The 20,224-nt window shown below is 39.8% G+C and overlaps 1 protein-coding gene across 26 annotated transcripts in view; it reads left to right on the top strand.

The window, feature by feature from the left end:
* The window catches only part of FGGY (FGGY carbohydrate kinase domain containing), a 330,344-nt gene that overhangs the window by 264,408 nt on the left and 45,712 nt on the right, over positions 1-20,224 (top strand). For all 26 annotated transcript variants that reach the window (XM_087730897.1, XM_087730882.1, XM_087730893.1 and 23 more), the window contains one exon: positions 18,749-18,856. In XM_087730897.1, the coding sequence (XP_087587023.1) occupies positions 18,749-18,856 (108 nt within the window). The remainder of the gene's footprint in view (positions 1-18,748; positions 18,857-20,224) is intronic.

Raw genomic sequence — 20,224 nt, 5'->3', positions numbered from 1 at the left:
TTGCTGTCCCAGTGTTTACTATGGATTATTTCAGGAAGAATATCCCATGCTCTCTTTTACCAAGCCCGACTAGTCTTTGCCTGTTTTCTGCTAAAGGAACTTCAGCTCAATTTGCTTATTCTAAATTTGTTCATTTGATTCTCATGATGACTGGCAAACACAATAGAGCTTCTTTGCTCCACAATATCCGGCCAAGCTGCCAGCTTTGTTCACACAAATAGAGTGTAAAGCACGTTTCCACCCCCAAAGCATGCACAGTACGTGTCCTTTGCAGTACATCCTGGAGTGGAGACTGCAGAGACATGCTGGCTCAAAGTGTTCTCATAGCCTGATCTCTGTAATCTCGGTGGGAGCCAGACCAGCAAGTGGATTCAGTATATTTTGGCTCTGATACGAGAGTCTCCTCTTCAGAACATGCCACGTTGTTAAAGCAGCAGACTTTTGAATAATTACTACACAGGGACTCCTCAGCTGCTTGAAATCATCTGTGATGAGGGGAAAACTTGCAGGGACTAAATAGGCTGGTACTTGCTTTGCCAGCTATATTTAATCTAGTGGGATGGCACTAAGCAATGTGTTTCTGGAGAGTGAGTCGGAGGACTGCGTGCAGCACTTCAGCCTTGCACTCTTCAGTCACTCCTGCACATGCATCCCTGACGTGAAACGTGCGGTCTCCGAGGGGACAGGGCCAGAAGCCCAGGGCAACGTGTCTGAGTGCCAACTGGCCATGACCCAGGGTTTAGCAAAGGCAGCAATTTGTCCTTCTCCTGACCAGGGGAAAGGGGCTGGGTTTGGGAGGGTCAGGCTAGCAGGGAGAAGGGGGAGGAATGCAGTAGGAAAAAAAATAAAAACAAAAGCAAACCTATTGAAGTTAGGGCAGCCTAAACAAGTTTTTGAAATTATCTGTGCTAGCTTTATGAAACTGATAAGGGCCTGCCCTCTTGGTCTTTTAATATCCTTCTCTTCTGTAAGGCCTGTTCTGCATATGAGTCACAGAGCTAGTGTCTTTTAAATGGGAGAAATAAATTAGTATCGCAGGAACCTCTCCCTTGCTCTGTCCTCATTCAGTTCAGTTCTGCTGGCTTATATATTGCATTTGGCAGCAGTCACAGTGCTGACTTCCCAGCTAATGAAGACGTTTTACATTCAGGGAGGGCTGCATGAAATGAAAACCACATTTACTTCATGGCTGTTGTTACAGGTTGCCTGTCCTTAGTGTACACAGATTTAGCCTTCTGAGGAAAGAAAAGGTCACAGAGTCTATTTAGGTGCCTTTTCAGCCTATGGCCTTAGTAGGGTTATATATCCATAAAATTGCCGCCGCCTTCTACTTGTCCCTCAAAGAAGTCCTCCACACCCTTTTTTAATGAGACTGTCTCGTTCCATGTTTTAGCATCCTTGGTTTGAAAAAGAAACAAACAAAACTGTAATATCCCCTTTGCTGGCATTAATTTGACATTGTGTGCTTTGTTTGCTTTGTTTTGTTTTCAGAAGGCGAGAAGTAAAATATTTCTGCTAGCAGGGCATATAAAAGATTGTTGCTTTTCTGGCCTCCTTATTATATTAATAAAAGCTAGGAAGACTTCAGTAGTGGTGGGAGATCATGTGCAGGCAGCCTCCAAAACCCAAAGCACTTACTTGCAGAACTAGTAAACCACAAAGCTTAAGATCTTGAAATGTAAATAGGAAGTTGGAGAGTTTACTTTAGAGCCAGCAGTGGTGAGTCTGTATAATGTTTATTTCTGCTTGCCTCCCAGCCTTTCCTAAAGCTTGGAAGAGATGAAAGGGAGGCTTTTTCAGTAAATAGGTTATTAGAAGTTTTTCTTATGAGCAAGATTCCTTTGTTCCTGGCCTGACATAATTCAAAGCTCAGGTATGCCTTGGTGACTGGGAGAACGGGACGTTCCTATTTAGTGTATGCCTGTCAGAGATATCCAAGTTTTGCACCCTATCACTTTGCTGGTAATCAACCTGTTCAGGGGAATGTAGCTGAAAGCAGTCCAATCTCTGTTGTACATAAACTAGATAATGCTTGGTACCATGTCCAGAAAACTGCAGTCAACTCTCCTTCCCTTTTGTGAACAGATCATTTGACTTCAAAGACTCAAAGAATACATGTGGACAGAGCGAATGCTTTGAAAAATATTCTGCTTGGAGTCTAGATGAAGGCTGATATTTTAGAGACATCTCACTGACATCAGTGAAAACGCTTGCTTTGAAAATTCCAACAGGCGCAGTGGTTTCCATGCTGCAGTTAACTGCAAACTACCCTGTGTGACACAGAGCCATGTATTAGGGTGTTGGATTTCTAATACTAAGCCTTTCTGCAGTGTCTTCTCTTTGGTGGTCTTGGGGTTCTTTGCAACAGTGCATGAATGGGGTAAGAGAGTATGAAGTGTTATTCCCGTTTTATTAGGTGGGAGACTGAGCCACTTCATAGTTTAGTAGGTTTTTAATTGTTATGTCTTCACCTTTATGAACTTCAGCTATGCAGTGCTTTGGGAGTATATGACATCTGAGTGGGAAATTTTGCGTTGTGTGTTTCAAGGTTCTTGCGTGTTCTAAACCGACAGCATTTACACACTACAGACAATAGTGTATTGCACTGTATGATAAACAATGTGTAAACCAGAGATCTGTTTTCTTCCTTCCTTGGATTTTCTATTCTTTTTGATGTGAGCACAATGGATACAAAGGCTTAAGTTGGGCTTCCTCCAGGTCTGACTGCTAAGAGGGCTTCTCTCCTGTTCCTCACTCCTTTTCCCATGTTTTGCCTTAGAAAGAGTGAGCAAGAGAGACTGAGCTTCTTACGTACCTATGTTGACACTACTAAGATCTATCTGGTCTGGCTGCCAGAAATACTGGGCTGCCTAATTTGAGCCTCTCTACTTAAAGCAGTGTTGGATTGAAGGTTACCTGTTAGTAGATCTAGCAGTAGAAGCTAGCACCTTGCACCTTTATTTCTGAACTATAACAGTTGTGTATTTTAATAGGGTTTGGGGTTTTTGTTTCTTCTGTTGTAGGAAGGAGATTGTATTCTGGATTCTGTAGCTAGGAAAGTTATAAAATTGTCTTCCTTCCTTGATGTTAAGATAGCATAGCATCACTCAGTTGTAAGGGACAGGATAACGCAACTTAATTTTGATTCGTTCTTTATGTATCATTATTCTTGTTTTTGTTCATGAAAGTCTAGCAGCAGCAGCGGCCCTTCATTGTAACAGAAGATTTTTATCTTTCCTTTTCTATATCCTTCAAAGTGATGACATCAGATTTGACAGGTACAACACTCTCATCAGTGCTGCAAACTAACCAATTCTGATTGCTCCTCTCTAGACCCAGAAGAATGTGTTAGCCTGAAACCTAGAGTCTTCAGCAAACCCAAGTGTCTTCGTGGGCTGTTCTGTTCTGAGGAGAGCTGGGTAGGGGGTTTCCCTCAGATCACAAGGATGTTTATGTATAATGAATGGCCAGATCCCTTGTTTATCTTGTTTTTGTGAGTAGGCATGAATTTATTAAACAGCCTGCTTACTCTGTGTGTCTAGATCTCATGATGAACAAAAAGGACTCCTTCTTGTGCTCCTTTTCTTATAAGAAACTCTTACTGAACTGTAAAAGAATAACTAAAATATATAAATGAAATGAGATATGATAAGGGATGTCCTTGGTCATCAGTTAGGTTGTCCCTGGGCCCTGAAACAATTAAATAGAATTTTCAAGGGAATACAATAATTGTATGAAAAACAACTTACTAGTTTTAAAATTTTGGAATTAGCCATATTTGCAATGAGTAGTGTGGAATTTGGGGTCAAAATTCCAGATTTTGTTTAGTGTTGCTGGTTTGCTGAATGATTCTGTCAGATCGTTGCCTTTTCTTAGTTTACCCACTTGCAGTATGAGCATGAAACTGAAGCTGTGCAGACAGAGATCTTTCTAATGAAAGGTGTGAATGCTGGGTATTAAGGACGCCATGGTCCAAGGTGATACAGATGCAATGGTATTTCGAAGTATCTTTTTATTTAACAGCAACAGTCAGGCAAACTTCATCAGTATTTGGGTAGTAGGCCTCTTTAGTAAGGCTTTTTTTTCTCCAATTCCAATTTTATTCAGCTTCTCACGAATCAGTAGTTCTTCATCTAAGTTTCCTGTTGCTGCTCCAGCTGTAGGGGGGGGGAAGATCTTAGATGGGGCAAGTTTTATTAGGGAGAAAGTACATCTCTTCTCATATAATCATTCTGGAAGCAAAATGAGAAGAAGCTCACGAGGAGAGGCAGCAGGAGCTGCTGCTTTTCTCCCAGTGTCAGCTGGGAATCACAGTTTATGCTGAGTTCATTGTTTATAACTGTGGGTGAAGGTCTGAGGTCCTCTCTCAGTGTTTACTCTGTCCTTGGGAGTTTGTCTCACTAAGTAAGGGCTGAATAAACACCAAATAAGGTTCTCAGGATTTAGTCGTTTAGTTATTCAAATGTTTAAAAATATGTTTAAAATAGTATGTGATAGCATATCCCATATAATGTAAATCTGCTTCCAGTAACTCAGGGGTATTGCAGAAGATTTATTTTACCTGTAAGTATGATACTATTGTTGGTCATGGCCTTCACTAACATAGAAGGAATACTTACCTAATGGTGAAAAAGGAAAATAAATCTCTAAAATGAACTGTAGTATGCAATAAATAAATAAGAAAGGCCTAAAGGTACATGGGAAGGACATACAGAGTACATAAATACACCAGAACTCATTTGAAAAGATTTTGGTTTTCCTTGATATTTCCCATTTATTGCAGTAAGAACTGCAGGTTTTGGAGAATAATTCTCCCCCATAAATATACGGTTAGAAATAATACCTACATGCAAAAGCTCTTGAGTTTCATGTTTAAATGCCACATCTGAGATTTCTTTCCCACCCTTGCCTTGAATTTCTGTCACATCAGCTACTAAGCTCCAAGTTCTTCTGGATTGTCAACATCTGATACAATGAGTTGACTGGATTGGGGTTATCAAGACTTGGACTACTTAGCATGCATATTAGAGATAACTATGAAAATACTTTTCAAGAGAAGACCAGGATCTTAGGATACAATCTCCAGGAAAGGGTAAGAGACCGGATAGGTCATATCTTCCTACGATTCACAATTCAGCTCTTTGAGAAAAGGTCAGTGCTAGAAACCTCTTATGGAGACCCTCTGTTCCTGTGCTGGCCCAGCATGTCACACTGCTGTCTTCTGGCCACAGTGACAAGGACTGGGCCTGCCTTGGACTACGCAGAGTTTGGCTGGGAGGCTTGGTGGGGTTTTCTTAATTATCATTTGGAGGTGGAGTTGATTTTGTATCTGGTGAGTGAGGTGCAGCATCCACCAGTATTTGTGACACAGCTGTTCCATGTGCACAGTTCCTACCCTTTCAGGTTGGGATGAAGTCTCACTAGTCTCCTAAAATAAGATAGTGCTGCAAGTGGTATCCGAGATGTGTTTGTTTAGGAACCAGAACTGAAGTTGAAGGGCTGTTAGCTAAAGATATAATTCTGAGACACTTAAAAAACTCCAGTGTTCTTGTAGAAGACTTATACTGATCTAAAAGTCAGCATTATAGTAAATTTCTTTTCTAATGCACAAATGGAGCTTTCTACTGAGAGATTGCTAACGTTCATGAAAAATGGGTTTTGTTTGCAATCTCCGACAGTCACTTTTGAAGACTTGGTCTCTTGTGCTGGTTGGAAGTATGAACAGAAATTTGCTTGAACCTCAACTCACTGGAGGCTTGGGAGGACATTCTGGGGAAGAATTATTGTATGCTTACCCTGTCCCTATGCTCTTCCCTAAGCCATGTGTTACTGGCCACTGTTAACACAGGTTAGCAGGCTATATGGATCTTTGGTTTGACTTTTTGGTTATACTTTTTTTAAACATTGAGAAGAGTTAGTTCATATTGTGATGAGCTTTCAAGAATTTAATTTACCATAGCAGCAAATTGTAGTGCTATAAAGTGCATATTTAAAATGGTCTGCAGTTAGTTGTCTGCACTGGAAGATTTATAATCTTCACATAAACTGGCATTTTGTGACAGTGAGTATCTGTCATTGGAAGGGAAGTAAAAATAAATGGGTGGTATAAATTTTTCTAGCTTATTTGAGGCCCTATATCCCCAGTGAGCTATTGTTATGAGATGCACAGAAGTAACTGCTGTGAGTCATGGAGCAGCATTGCTTTAGAAGGGTACATAATAGCATTTCAGCAGAGGACACAAGTAGAAGCTATGGTGTAACCAGACAACCTTTCAGTCCATTTATCAAAACACTTGTAGTTCTCATTTCAAGGAAGGCGACACAGTAAATATGAGCAGAAAAAAAAGGTTAGTCTGTATATCTGTATCCAGACATTTCGCTAAATAAAACAATAAAATAAATCAATACAGAACTGCTAGAGCTTAAGTGCTTAGCAGAAAGCTTCTGAATCCATCATGAATGTGGGCCTTTTTTTTTCTGTTTTGGATCTTGAAAACAATTTAACAGATTCAAGATTTTTTTTTGCCGATTTATGTAAGAAACCTTGACCTTTGGGAATACAAAGAAAAGGATGATACGCTACTGCCTGCCTGTTGTATACTTTCCCAAGCCAAAACATAAAATATGCTTAGTGTTAATGGATACTCATAAAAGGCAGAAGTAAATGTTTGTGAACATTCGGGCTTGGAACAGTCAAAATTCATCTAGTTTAAAGCTGAGCATTTAGTCAGGGTCCCTGATAAGACTTATGAAGTTCCTGCATCTCTGATCTAGGCAGATGGAAATGGTGAACATTGAATGAGTCTGGAATGATTACTCATGAATTCATTCTTCCAGAGCTGAAACTCTCAAGTTGTCCCAGGCTTAGTTCCAAGTTTGCTTCCTGGAATAAATACAGGAGGTTAACCTTATATCCAAGGAGTAAAAACTTACAGGGGTACAAATTTTCTGGTGAGGACACCAGTATTGTTTTTCTTGTTTGGGGAGAGCAAACCCAGGGACAGTTCTATGGGTGGATGCTGTGCTTAGACTTCTCTCTACTCCCGTTGTGATCTCCTGGAGACCTATCTCATACATGACTCTGAATGACCTAACTGTTAATCTGAAACTACTCTCTAGACCCTCCTGGCCTTTCCTTGTGGTGATACAGAAGCTGTTTGATCCGCTTGCTCTAGCCCCTCTCTGGGGATGGTTCTCAGTTTTGGGGTCCAGTGTCTCAACCATCTGACAGATAAAACTCTTCTTTCTACAACGAAAACAGCATCATTCTTCTACAAAGAAAACAAGTACATCTACCCCTGTAACACCTTTTAGTTTATGATATCTTTTTAGAAGATCATCTGTTGGATAACGAGCAGCCTTCCCAGCCCATTGGTCTCAGGAGTACTTTCCTACCATCTTGGTCTGTTTGCCTGTTGCTCAATTCAAATAATTGATTTTATTGGTCAGATTTTCTGTTAATTGGTTGCAGTTTTACCTGAACAGTGTTCAGGACTTGCCTCTTTATAACAGGAGTCTCGGGATCCAACTTCCAAGATGGTCGAGCTACCTAACCCCAAGCTGCCATTCTCTTCCATCACATGTAAAGCTAGTGACCCTGATTCATATATATGACTCAGAGTTTTTTAGTGCTTCATGGGTAGATTACTCACATGAATGCAAATACGAGAGTCTGCTGCTCACAGTGGGTCAGTAAAGTTACCACTCAACTGTCAGGAGATGGCTGGCAGAAATCTGCCAGCTCTCTGTGGATCTCATAGAAGGCTGAGAAGTTTGTGTCTATTCCAGAACATCCATTTTATTTTTCTCCTCTCTAATCGCTTGTCTCACAAAGTGGCTACAGGTAACGTGGTAGTATGATTACTTAATGCTCCTGATACAGATACCATTGAGCCATGCTCCTCTTCTAGCTTGTGCTGTTAAGTGGCCAACTTCCAAACACTCATGTCCTATTGTAGCTCCTATCCTTTGCAAACAGCAGGGAAATTTCAGGAAACATTTGAAACAGGACTTGAAGAACATGTTGTTCAGATGTGGCCCTCTCAGCTTTTGTGGCCAGAGCGCTCCTGGGTAAAGATGGCATGAGGTGGCTGAGAGATGCATCGCATCTCCTAACGCTTCCTTGCACTTTTTTTCCATGGTGCATCATCTGCTTTTAAACAGTGGGTCATGGATCATGTGTTTGTGATATCTGTAATCCTCCTCACAACTCCTTTATGATGGCATAGAGAGAGATAATGAGAATATAGGTTATAGGCTGTCTCATGCTTTTATCAAAAAGTACATGGAGGGACAGGCTCCATATGTACATCTAGGAGATTTGTTTGAATGGGAGGGAGCTACAAGGACATTGCTGGTAGCCTTGTGAGAGTTTGGTAGCTAAGTATTGTACGTTGTTGGGATTTCAGTGTCATTTCTGAACTGGAGCACCCACTCTGTTTTCGTTCTGTCGTGAGAAGAAAATTAATTGCAAAGGTTTAATGCAGCCCTAAATGCAGTGAGCCAAACTTGACTTTCTTACAGTTGAGTTTCCTTGCTCTGATGAGGTAGGCAATATATTGTGAAAATAAAATATATACTCACCCTATTTGATTGAGTCATGCTTGAAATTTTCTTCTCTCTCTCTGTCTGTCTCTCATTTTACTAACATCTTTTCCTAGCTGAAAAGGAGATTTATAAAAATACATTTTTTGGCAGAGAAGTGATATTTTATTAACATTTCAGCATTTAAAAATCAATAATAGTAAGACAAGGAAAATGAAGAGCATTTTGCTTCCAATATAATTTTCATTTTTTCCTGTTTTTATATTCTGCTTTTGAATTTGGAGTTTTGAATGCAAAGAGAGGAAGTAAAAAGTTTACAGTATGAGAGGTAAGTACTGTATTTTCCCCTCAGGAAAATGGCAGAATTTCATAATGTGAAAAATATTATTCTTTTTAAAACAAATCTCAGTTGTTCAACTTTGCTGGTTAATATTTGGAGGCTGATATCATTGCAAGCTTCTTTCATAAGAAGTATTAAAAAAAAATAATAATTTTAAAAGCCAGTTGTATGAACAAGTAATAAGAGTACAGGCAGATGAAGAAATTAACTGAGTAATCTATAGTGTGCATTTGCCCGATGTCAGCAACTCTGCAGTAGCACTCCTGGCCCTGGTTTCCTGTGGAATGTGCGAGGTCCCTGGGATCTGTCACATGATACACCACAGAAAGATGATGTGTAGAGGTGGTTTTGCTGGGCAACTGACCTCCTAGTTTTGCCCATAATGATTTATTCATGCGGTTGTACCCTAAAACATACTAATACCTTACATACCATTGGCTGAAAACTGATGCAGAGTATTGAAAAATAAAGCATAAAATACCCATAGTCAGCTCAGATGAAGAGCCTGGACCTGGCTGCTGTCTAAAAGTGGGCCGCTGTGTAGAGGGGTCTGTTGCAGTGCCAAGGAGTACACTGAGTTAACTACAGTTAAGCCCCGTAGCATCTACTGTCAGAAGGTTTTCTCAGAAATGCAACTTCAAACTGGCTTCTGGTGGCAGACCTCCAGAAAAGCTGCTTATACAAGTGCAGCCTGTGACCTCTTGCATTCCCTGCTCTTGGCAAGGGCCCAATCTATTGCATTTTAAAAGGTAAAATAAAATCCAGCTGAGTAAAACGGGGTTTTTTTGCTAAATTTGATTTTTTTGTTGTTGTCAGTTTTAAGCAACATTTTAATTTATGTGTCTAGCTGTTTTAAGAACCAGGATCTTCTGGGTAAGGGGGGAAACCCCCAAACACTGCTTTATAGTTTCTGCTGGTGGATTAATTTTAAAGCAGTAAATGAGTATGTGGTCACCCCTTGAGTGAGGAGCATGCCTAGTAAAGTCATGTCCAGTTCTCAGTTTTTGAAGCATGCCTAAGGAGCCACTGTGATGTTCTTAGAGACAAAGTGCTGACTGCAGAAGCTGTCTTCAAGAACTCTCTTGTTCCCTACTTTTAGGAAATGAAGAACACGAACATGCAGAATTAAGCAGATTTCCTTCTTCTTCTTCTGTATCTAAGTATCTACTGTCACTCGTTTGAAGAGATGGGTTTCACCTGTATGGACATTTGCTAGCATTCTTAATTATAGACACTAAAAAGCTAGAGCCAACATACCTCCTAAGAGTAGGTGCCCAAGTCCACATTTGGATACCTAAACAGCTGGCTTCATGTTCTAAGTTCCTGAGCCAGAAATCAATGGGAAATGGGGGTCTTTGGTTTTTTTGAAAATCAGAGTACTTACTTAAGTGTCTAAATACAAGTGTTAGCCCAGATCTTCAGACAGTATAAATCAACATATCTCTATGAAAGTTGATGGTTAATATGCTTGTTTGTACAAGTTGAGGCTTTGGCTCCCAAGGCTGGAAGCACAGATGAATTTCTCTTTATACCCTTAAATATCAATTACGTACAAGTTGAATAACTAAAATTATTGTGATTCATCATAATTCTTTAATTAAAAATCATAAGATTTAAAAAATTTTTAAATACCTTTCCTTATTTAGCCTTGAATAAGAAAATCTCACAGTGGAAATGTTTAATAATCTCAGTCCAGTTTTCCTCTAATTAATTCTTGTTAGGTATAAAGCCAGGTTGTGCAGTATATAGTCGCGTTGCATAACTCACCTGAAATATTTTCAGAGATGAGGCAATCAAGTTGCCCTGGGAGTGTGGTTTCTTTACTGGGCATTAATCACATACCTTGTTTGGTCTGTAGTTTGTAGACCAGTTAATGTTTTATGGAAAATTTAGAAAATTAGAAATAGTTCTGCATGCGTGTCATTCACATTTTGCTGCCCTTCTCATAAGGGTTACTATTTGGATTAATAGCTAACAGTAGTCCCTAAGAATTCATCTGTGTCTCCTACTTTTAGGTTGTACTGAAAGTTTTGTCTGGAAAATAACTAAAGCAGGGATTGAACTAGAATACTAGCTCCAAATCATCATAGGAAATTTCAGATCCCAGTCTGCTTTCTGATGCATACTCTCTGCATGTTTCTAATTCTGGTAATTTTTACTTAAGGGTGTTACTGTGGTTGCAATTGTTTTAAGTTTTGTCATACATATTTGTGATATTACCAAGGGCAGAATAAGCAGCAAAATCAAAAAGGTGTTTGTTTTAATATTGTGATACATGTCTTTTGTGGGTCTACTGCACTTGGAACCTTGCTGAGCTGCTGGACTGAAATGTGCTGGACCTGTGTTCTTAATGTTATCATGGTGTGTAAATAAGCAGGATCACTGTCTTCTCCCTCAGCCTCTCAGTTATATTTTCTGGGCATAAACTCTCCTCTGAGACCCCTCAGGCCAACTGCCTCAGGCCCTACGAGCTAAATAGGCACGGATGCCTCTGCCAGAGCTCCAGTCCTGCAGGCAGTCACCCTTTACACTTACCTTGCATGGCACTAAAGGCCATGAGGGGACCCGGGTGACAGAAAAACATGTCTTTACTACAGCCAACACAAAAGAAACCAACTTGGGCAAAAGAATAATACTGAATACATGTTTCTGTTTCAACTTTCCCACTACAGGCCACGCTCTGGCCATAAGTTTATGCTCTGGGCAGTACCCAGAACCCTTTGATGCTCTTGCGTGATTTTTTCTGGTTTGGATGATATCTGCCTTTCTGTCTGTCTCTTTCAACCTTGCCTGGCTCCATAGAAATCCTATCTTGCAGTATCTTATACCGCAAAAATATTGCCTGATGTCTTTGAATATTTTTTTTTTTGTTGCACAACCTCAATAGACATAGTTGGACAATTTTGTTTTGCTTTGATTCATTCTGTTGCCATTCTCATAACTAAATGGGAGTCTCTAAGGTTTAGTAACTTTCCAGGTCTCTGGGTTTGGCAAACCTGTGGTGTAGCTATGGCAACAAATGATGGAGCCTATGTTCAGCAAGGCCTTTATGAAAGTGATTTCATCACATAAGCCAGAATTTTTCAACTGCATGTAAACAGATTACCAAAATCATCTGTGGATGGATGTGTTCAGGCAGCATCCTGAAGGCCATGCTCTGTATCTATGTTGTTGTTGCTCAAGTAACTTGCATGCTTCCAGTTGGATAAAGTTAGCTCTGTGCAAAAATTTTTGTGGCCTAGTCTTAATATCATTGCAGAGCAACTCTCTCACTGAGGATGGCCCATGGGATGCCAACCTGTCACATGGAAGAGAGCTATGTGACTTGCCACCACAAGCTATGCAGCTACATAGCAAACCAATGATGGCCAGGGGACATAGGCTTAAAATATAATCAAATAAATTACTGGTGGTATATGACCTATAGGAATTGGAATAGTAATAAATTTTAATTTCCTTTATGTTCTGAAGTACATTTCTTGTGTCACAAGAACTTATTTTCTTAAATATATTTTACATCAGGTTAAAGCTTGAATGCTGTTACATGTTAAATATATAATTACTGCTTATAATAAATATATTTTAACAAGTTGACTGTACTCACCATAGTCTTAACCTAGGGAATTGCCTCCAGAGTTATAGGGAAGCTTAGTTTTCAGTCCATTTAGTGCTTGAGAAATAATGCCAGGATGGCAGTTTTAGAGTAGGCATCAGTTCACTGAAAATACAATTGCATGCTCCAACTCTGCCCAGGTAATATATGCCACCAGAAAGTGCTGTTATTAAATCACACATTCAGTAGCTATTACTATGACCTAAGTTTGAACCAGAAACCTAGAAATGAAACATTCTTGGGTTTCCCTTTGAATTCTCTCCTTTTTTTATGAATCTGTTTCATTCTTTGTCAGAGAGTTGTGGTCGAATAGCTATATGAGACCCATCTGTCATCAGAAGCAAAATTATACAGTTTTCTTAATACAGGATTTTATGCATCAATGTAAAACCCCTGAATTGAATGAATGTCAGTATTCTCAACCCACAGTCAGTCAGAGAGTTTGGAAGTTAAAAGTCAGCAGAGAAGTTAATGAAAGTATTTGACTTGTCAATGATCAAAGCCCATAACTGTAAAGAGCATTTATTAGTTGGTGACTGATACAGTGCTTTTCCTTGTTTCTTTCCCTACTCTGCATTAATATCTTAGATCTTTTTTCATACCTGCCTTAGCCTAACAAAAGCAGCTGTTATTCTGAATTTCTGGCTATAGAAGCTGATAAGTGAGGTGATTTTCAAACAAATTTTCTGACCTAGCTTCTCATTAGCAAATGGTTGCTCTAAAAAAGTTGTGGCAGTAGAATGAAGGTTTAATTTGGCTTTCGTGTAAGTGACGGTAAGTCAAGAATAGTTCTACTGAAATGTTATTTTTCTCTCTCTGTTGCATACTGCAAGTAAATAGAGAATCTGATAGTGGTACTAGAATGCTGCCAGATAGCAGAGGCCCAGTATTAGGAAGCGGAAATAAAAACGGAAGAAGATGGATATATAGCAGTATACCCTGTTAATATAAAGATTTACTTTTCAGGTAATAGCCAAATTCTCCAATATTGTTATCGTAAGGAATTTTTGTAAGCCTCTACCAGCAACAGATGGTGTCAACTAAGGAAGAAAATTCTGCTGAAACTCATGCTTCCATAAAACTGCTCTCACCAGTGTGGCCTGTTTTATTTTATCTTGTCTCTGATTACTGTAACATTTACATAAAACTGAGGAGGAAACACAAGCATGTGCCTGATCATTATGGCAAGTCTAGCAAAACAAAGCTAAGTAAAATCAATCTCACATTGCGACTTGCTCATTTTATGTGGGATGGCTGTATGCCTAGGTGATTCTTGTCTGTGAAGGCCTGTGTTCTGTTCTGCTCTTTGTACTAAAAGACAGTCCTGGAAGCTGAACTTAGTTTGGATTAAAGGCACTGACTCCTTTGATTCACTTACATGAGCTGTAAGTTAGCCTATAAGCGGTAAGTAGTGCTTTTTTCCACATAGACTTCTACAATAGAGGTGGATTTTTTGCCTGTTTTTGTTCTAGAGGGAGAGGCAAGTGGGAAGGGCTAAAGTAAATTAAATACATTACAGAGCTCATATTAGTGCCATTTAAGCAGGTCCTTTCATACTTTAGCTTAGTTCTATATAGCATTATATATTTTAAAGACATTTTTCATTTCTGTGGGCTGCCAGATGTGCTGCTGATACCTTCTGATCTTAGATAGTTTGACATTGATTTTCCTAGCACACGCCAGGGTTGAAATCTGGTCTGTAACTCATCCAAATGATCTATTCATAACAAAAAGTGCCTTCTGGCAGTTGCACCACAGCTGAATATTGTTAAACTGAATTAAACATTTAATTTGTTTCTGATTGCTCTATAATGTTTACATATCTTACATATTAGTATGATCTTTTATAAAGCACACAGTGAGGTTAAATCCTCCCAGATAGAACTTTTTTCTCCTTTTTCTCCTTTTTCTCCTTTTTCTCCTTTTTCTCCTTTTCAGAAGGTGTTGAACTCTTCTTCCCTTCAAATGAGCAGGAATCTTGGAACTGTTTAATGCTCATCTCATCTGAAATGATGGGCTGAGCAAGTAGGAGTGTTTGTGTTGGGTAGACATGGAAAGGTGACATTTTCCTACACAAAAGAATTCTTCCCCATCCACAGACAGAATAACTGTGAGGTGGAATTGCTTGTTCCAGTATAATACTTCTGTAAGTAAGCATTGTCATGGATGAGGGCAATAGTCGCCGCGTGAATATGTTCAACTGACATATTTATAGATGTGGCTTATGACTCAAAGTGTGAATAGGTTCAGATTCTTCTCATCTCCTGTCTTCAAATTCCTGCTGCAATAATTGTTGTGCAGAGATCATTCTAACATCTAGCAGAGGATATCCTCTCTGTGTTTCAGTTTCATTATATGTAAAAAATAATAAACGTTAATATGCCTCACAATAGGAGTGTGTCACAGGATTAATTTAAGTTCAATAGAAGGCAGAAAATCTGAGGCTCCCTTTGAATACGTATTTTAACTTTCAAAGAAGGATGACATCTCTTATTTGCTTTAAAAATAAAAATCAGTTGCCCATAAATCTAAAACAGATGTTGTTTTTCTACTAAAAAGATTAAGGATTTTCTTAAGCTCATTAAAGGAAAAAAAAAAAAATGACACCACATTGATCCTCCTATATCATCATAAGACTATCTGAAGGCAATAGAAAGCTATGAAAAGGACATGGTATTAGTGTAACAAAAATAGCTCTGAGTCTGGAAATTGTGCTTATCTTCTGGGTTCTGCGGCTAACTTTGCACTATTTCTCCAACCTTACGCTTATGTCTAGTCATGTGTTTTAGTGGGATTGGGTGGTATGTATGCTCAAACAGAATCTGGACTTTTTATTATGAAAATACAAATGCCAGCTGCTGCATGGCTTGAAAAACTTAAGCATCGTCCAAATTGTTTCAAGGAGGGGAAATGGAAACCATTCGCTATTTCTTATGCGTATATCTACAGAAGAATGTTCACCCTGTTGCTTCTCAAAGATTGTGTGTCTGTTTTGGGGAGTTTGTTATTTCCCAATTTTCTCACTTTCCACATGCATCAAAACCCAGAGTCTGCAAAATGTGAATTAAACTCCTTAAGTGGAAGGAGGAAATAGGAAATCTGATGATGCCATATGCGGTACCAATGAAGCCCGGCATGATAGTCAACGTTCTTTATTCCAGTTAAAAGTTCCCACAGCAGAAAAAAACTGATAGCCTAGTACCCCACTGGCTATATTCATTAGTGTGGTGATACGCAACTGCCTCGTTTGCTCTGTTTATGTGTTGAGAGTTTGCTGGAATGCATACAAACGGTACTTCAGTAGTAAAATGATCAGAAAGTCTCAGTGTAATTTGAGAAGAGCCAGCACGGAAATATCCTGTCCTGGCAAATTCCTGTGGTTGTCCAAAATACTAGGCCAGAAGTACTGGCTCCAGGGAGAGTTTGGTCTTTTAATCAATCCAAACCTTTGAATGCTATCAGACATATAGGACAATTTAGTAAATTGTGGACTAATGACAGAAGAAAGGTTTGTTTTTTTTTTAAACTATTGTCCTTCTTGATGTTTAAAGCTTCCTGTGTGTTCACAAAGCATCTTTGTGCCTTTAATATCCTTAGACTAATTGGTTTCTTCAGACTACACAGCAGATGGATTTTAAGTTTGATACATCTAGTGTAGCTAGATTCTTCCTTCAGAAATCACGGTAGAGTACAGAATACTGCAGAGTTTGCTGCATCAAAAATATTTTGAGATGAGACTTCAAAAACCCAGGCCCCTTCTGCCCTAAATGTTCCTTCCCACCTGTAGAGGCACGCCTTGTGTGCACAGCTGTAGGATGGGAATGAGATGGGACGTTTGTGTTCTCGGCATGCTTCCATCACTAGTTCGGAGCAGATACTAACTGGGAATTTTGACCTTATGCTGTGTTCTCAGTAAGGTTAGTGACGTGGAATTGCTCTAAAAGTCAGGTTATTTTAGGATTTGCTTTCTGTTGCATTTCATTTTGTTATTGAAATTGTAAAAGAAGGCTTGCCCCATAGAGGTGTTGAAAACTCAAAGCTGTATTAATTTGTAGTTTTAAGAGAAAACAAAACAAAACCAAATGTCTTTGCAATGTTTTTGACGTAGCTTCATCCACTTGGAGTCATAAATGCCTTTTTAAATTCAGTGCAGCTCTTCTTGCTCTTTAATGGGTTTAGCCAGCCAAAATCTTACGCAGACACACAGACACATGTGCACGCATACATCTTTAGCAAAAGTAAGTCAGCGCATTAGAGCTGAGAGTGGAGAACTGAGCAAAATTCTTATATTTGTTAGATGCATACCTAAGAGAAATCAGGATTGCTTGACACCGTAGTGATGTATTTTGAGAAACTAGTTTTCGTTGTTTTGTTTTCCTACTTAACTTCATGACAAGAATCAGCTGTAATGTAAGTTTATAGCTTGAGCAGACTATTGTTTGTGCAGCAACCTCCCTGCTGGTGTATTTACTAAACATGTGTGATGCACAAATGCCAGTAAACTGCATCTTGGAGCATATTCCCTAGTTGCTAGCAAAAACTGTCTTTAAAGTTTGGCCTGTTTAAATACAGGGAGAATATGCATCAAGTTTAACAGGAACAGGCCTGAATTTTTAATTACTCCTCCTCAAAACTATCCTGACATGAGGTTTGGGCCTTATTGAAATCAATAGCAAACCTCAAGCATCCTTTAATGGGTCTAGAATTTTACTACGGAAGACCAAGGTCTAAATACAAAAAAACATTGTCTCCTTGACTAAGACCTTTCTTTTTTGCTCTTCCAGCATTGCAAACATAGGGACTTATTTTGTTAGGGAATTCTCATGTTTCCTCCTCTTGGAGCACTTCCCACCTTCTAGAGGACAACAGTTGCAGAGTTAGCCTTCCCATTAACATGGACTAGTGGGAAGTGCATTCATGCATCATGTGATGGTGTAGGACTGAGCTGCCGTCCTCTTTTCCTGGTGAAATCATGGCTGCACGTACCTTGAATACCTCTGTTGGTCCTGAAAGTGAAAACATGAATCATGCTTCAAAGAGAAGACTAGTAGCCTGCCAGGGGAGTGGATGACCTGTCTTCTCCAGCCCCCGCTGCAAGAATTAGTAATGTGTTCAGCCAGTGCAGAATATATAACTAGTCTTTGTAGCCAGTGCTTGGACCCAAGTTCCGTTGCCCCATTCCCTGTCACGTGCTGTGCCTTACTTGCTAGACTAGATAGCATATCTCCTTATGCTTTCTTTCTGGACCAGAAAGGAAGTCTAGAAAGTCTATCTAGTCTATTGAAAGTGCAACAGCTTTATAAGAGGAAGGAAAATGCCCTCCACCCTTAAAAACTGGTAATTCGCATCTTCTGAAGCAGAGAAAGAAAATGAACCAGTGTCTCCCACATCCTGAGTGGTCTAACCACTGAAATAGTGCATAGGAGCAGGATATCACTGTGTGTGTGGGTGTTATATTTGTATGCAAGCGGCAGAATACAGTCCTGTTCAAGCTTTTGGATGGTAGTGCTTAGATATCTGCCTTGATGAAAGGGTTCACAGGTGTAAAGGAAAGAGTAGTTTGTGTAAGCTAAGCTAAGGGGCAGAATCTAATGTTTACCCAGGCAAATGTTTCCTGTTGATTAACATATGCCCAGGTTTGCAGCATCTACCCAAGGCACCTAACTCTCCTGACAGCGCTGTGAGAGCACTCAAGCTTGGGGTTCCATTGCCAGCCTTAGGAGCTGATGGCAGATCTCAGGTGACCTTGCTGTTGTCGGTCAGCAGGATTCCCCCTTGATTCTTAACTCTGAAGACATGCAGGATGAGTGCTCTGGAAACACCAGTTGCCGATTACGTTGGCTGTGTTTTCTGATGACAGTCAAGCAGAGTATTGTATCCAACTGTTCATTCTAAGTGTTTTTCTGGAGAAACAGGGCAGTTTCTCTCTTCCTGTAAAATACATCTCCTGTTCCTGAAATTTCTTGCTTTCTGCGTGGCCAGCCCCAGCTGTTCCGTAAATGGGAATGAGTGGGGGCAATTGTGCAATCAGTAGCTGCAGCTGTTTCATCTCATCTAAAAATGATGCAAATGGGGGATGTATTTCTCCACACTCTCCTTAGAGTAAATCTCTACCTATACATCTCTACTCATGTTGGTAACTCCAGTGGAGGAGCAGGAATCATTGCAGTATTGGACTCTGATAGCTGCCAAACATTAGTCGTGAAGTACCTCCTTTGACAGGTAGTTTGAGCTTTTTCTTGCTTTTCCAGGTGAGTGAAACACCCATTTTTGTGCCTGGTGTTTGGGGACCTTATTTCTCTGCAATGGTACCTGGATTGTGGTTGAATGAAGGAGGTCAAAGTGCTACAGGAAAACTGGTAAGTGTTTGGAGACACAGACTCCAAGATGGGAGGTCTGCCGTACCTGCTGTCATTTGGGATAGCTTCACTGTGAATTCAGCCAGAGCTCTGCCTGAAACACCTCCATAAGATCATAGGAGATACCATGCTGCTGAAAGCAACAAACAATTCGTTGATTGTTACATCTCTTACAAACTGTTCATTTGCACACTGATAGGGAATTATGTATGGGGCAGAGCACTAAGGGCATGTCTTCCTTTTATGATCATGGTGATGATTATTATTATTTTACAGGCAAATAGGCATTCATTCTTTACTTTAGCAGGAGGCTGAGATAGACTTTGAGATAAAGGATACTTATTGTCTTATATAGAACAATTGTGCTCATTGATGGGCATAACTGAAAGATGTATTGTATGGGCAGAACAGTAATATATTAAAATGTTATCCTGTCTAGATAGATACTGCATATATTGTCACCTCAATTCTTTCCTTGAGTGCAAAGAGTCTAACTGTATTAGGTTAATTTAATTTATCAATAAAAATTGAAACCAGACTGGATTCTCTAAAAATGAATTTTCTTATTTACAGGGAGGCAGTCAGAACTAAACCACTGATCTCAAATTTAAAGAAAGGCTAGATGTATAAAACAGTATTTAGGCTTGAGTCCAAAAGTGTCAGCAAGACCTTAGTGGCTGCTTAACCCTAGAAGCTTCTAAAGGTTCCTGTGTGTCTCCCTGCTCAGTCTGTAGAAATACTGACTGCCCTTAGGGATGAGGTGCCAAGCTCCTCTTGAGAAACTACAGGAGGCAAACACAGTCCTGTGGGTATCCTCTGTAAGCTCAGCAAACGTACAGGTGGGTTTGGCCTTTCGCAAATTGCAGGTGTAATTGCTCTCTTCCTCAGACCTAGCACCACCCACATTTTAAAAGCCTAGTGATCAGAGCACATGTCCAGGAAGCATAGATTGGTGCATGTCTGCATTTATACATTCTATATGGAACAATCACTGAATGAGAAACAGAAATAATCCTGGATCAGGAAGCCCAGACACACCCTAAGTGCTGAGCTATGAATTGGTGTTCCCTCCTGTGCTCTCTCCTGGGCCACGTGAATCTGACATTCTGCTCTGTACAGTGTCACAGCTTCAGTGGAGAGTCATCCCTCTTCCTCTCCTGCAGCCTCTGCTTCCCATCCTGTCTCCAACCCATCCTTAGCCTCATGGCTAAAGCGCTCTTGCAGCAGGTGGGATGTGTGTGCTTTAAATTTTTCATGTCAAGATGGGGCTGGAATCAAAAAGTGTCCCATTTTATAGGTAACTGCTACAATCAGAAGTAAAATTAAATTACTGCTCAATACCACCATTTTGAAAGGAAAATGGCAAAT

Source organism: Nipponia nippon, unplaced genomic scaffold (genome assembly GCF_047370975.1).
Source record: "Nipponia nippon isolate SJK-2023a ecotype South Korea unplaced genomic scaffold, ASM4737097v1 scaffold_5, whole genome shotgun sequence".
Taxonomy (NCBI): Eukaryota; Metazoa; Chordata; class Aves; order Pelecaniformes; family Threskiornithidae; genus Nipponia; species Nipponia nippon.
The sequence above is the reverse complement of the archived record's forward strand: the minus strand, read 5'-3'. Positions and strand labels throughout refer to the sequence as shown.